The sequence below is a fragment of the Limulus polyphemus genome, unplaced genomic scaffold (assembly GCF_000517525.1).
Source record: "Limulus polyphemus unplaced genomic scaffold, Limulus_polyphemus-2.1.2 Scaffold1377, whole genome shotgun sequence".
Classification (NCBI taxonomy): domain Eukaryota; kingdom Metazoa; phylum Arthropoda; class Merostomata; order Xiphosura; family Limulidae; genus Limulus; species Limulus polyphemus.
The window spans coordinates 30716-32206 of NW_013666987.1; the positions used below are offsets into that span (position 1 = coordinate 30716).

The 1491-nt window shown below is 29.2% G+C and overlaps 1 protein-coding gene across 1 annotated transcript in view; it reads left to right on the forward strand.

The window, feature by feature from the left end:
* LOC106463317 (protein NDUFAF4 homolog) overlaps positions 1-1052 on the forward strand; it is a 30769-nt gene extending 29717 nt beyond the window's left edge. Inside the window, exon 3 of the mRNA XM_013923334.2 lies at positions 339-1052. Within this exon, the coding sequence (XP_013778788.1) occupies positions 339-710 (372 nt within the window). The 3' untranslated portion in view covers positions 711-1052. The remainder of the gene's footprint in view (positions 1-338) is intronic.
* Positions 1053-1491: the final 439 nt, after the last annotated feature.

Sequence of the window (1491 nt, forward strand, 5' to 3'; positions counted from 1 at the left end):
GTACAATTAAAATAGTCTATTTTTGTCTTAGAAAACCTGAGGTTTCTAATTATGGTAAATAATTAAGGCACTAATTGTTTTATAGTATTAATGTATCTATGTGTATATGAAGCTATGCACATGTGTGCCTTCTATAATGTCATTCTTTCTGTTTGTATAGGTACTAGTTTATGTATCTATTTTCTGTGTACTTTTACATTTTTATATTTATACTTATTATTGTATGTTGCAAAGTTTGCTATTAAATTATAGATGAGCCAAACTGAAACTATGGTGTATAAAAAAAATAACAGTGTAAGCCTGTGTAGAATTTTTTTGCTTTTCATTTTATTTGATAGGAGAATGTTCAGGAAGTTGAAGAGAAGCGGCTTTTACCACAAGACAGAAAGCCCCAAGATCAACCAGAATATGGCTTTATGGAACCTACCCGGATTCCCCCAGGAAAAGTAAAAATTCGACAAGCTCTAGAATTTATAACAAACTACAACTCTGACCCACAGCAGTGGACAGTTGGAATCATTGCCAAAGAACACAACATGAATAATACTGACGTGGAACATATTGTCAAATATTTTAAAACGTTTCAGTTGTATATTCCACAAAAAGCACTTGAAAAAGGACAAAAACAACAGAATTTCTTAAACTTTGGCATTAATAGATTAATTCCGGGGCGTGAAACAACAACCTCAAGCAATAAAACTGTTTCTTAATTTAGTAAAGAAAATATCAGTGAGAGAAATGAAAATTATATGTGTACTAGTAGATCTGTTTTCTTTCAATAGTGAAAACCTTAAAATAATGCTATACCAAATGCTTTGTGTACTAGTAGCAGTATTGTGTTGGTTGTTGATATTTTCATAACACTTTTGTCAATATATTATAAGTATTCAAATGTTGCCTTGTCAGAGATTAGGTTGATAAATTCATTTGAGTCTTTTAACACATACTCAGAATTTAGTGTCAAAGGTTTACAAATGTTAAATATACATTTAGCTGTATTGTACATTAGTGAGACTATATAAGAAACAATAAAGCATAAAGTTGTTCCATGATTTCTTGTGTGTGTATTAACAATTCCTCCTCCGTCAGATCCAACTCAACATATGTAAAAACAAAACTAAATAAAGAACTAAAATCTGATTATTAGAAATGAAATAAACATCAAACAATGTTAAAGACTCTACTTATTCTTATCCACAACTTTACAGTTTGCCAAAAGATACATGAACCAAACATTTCTTTATGCCCTCTGCATTGAAAAATAGCACAAGGACAGACAATTAGAAAACAAAAAGAATACCAAAAGGTACATACCTAATATCAAAGATATTTTACTTTAACCTTTGAACTGAAATATTTTATTGAATTGTACATCGATATACTAATTTTATACAATTTACTTGTAGTTTAACTACATTTTGTGAGAAATTTCCTCTAATTTATATATGAATGATTTTAATCTATAATTTTTCCCCATGATATATATCACTG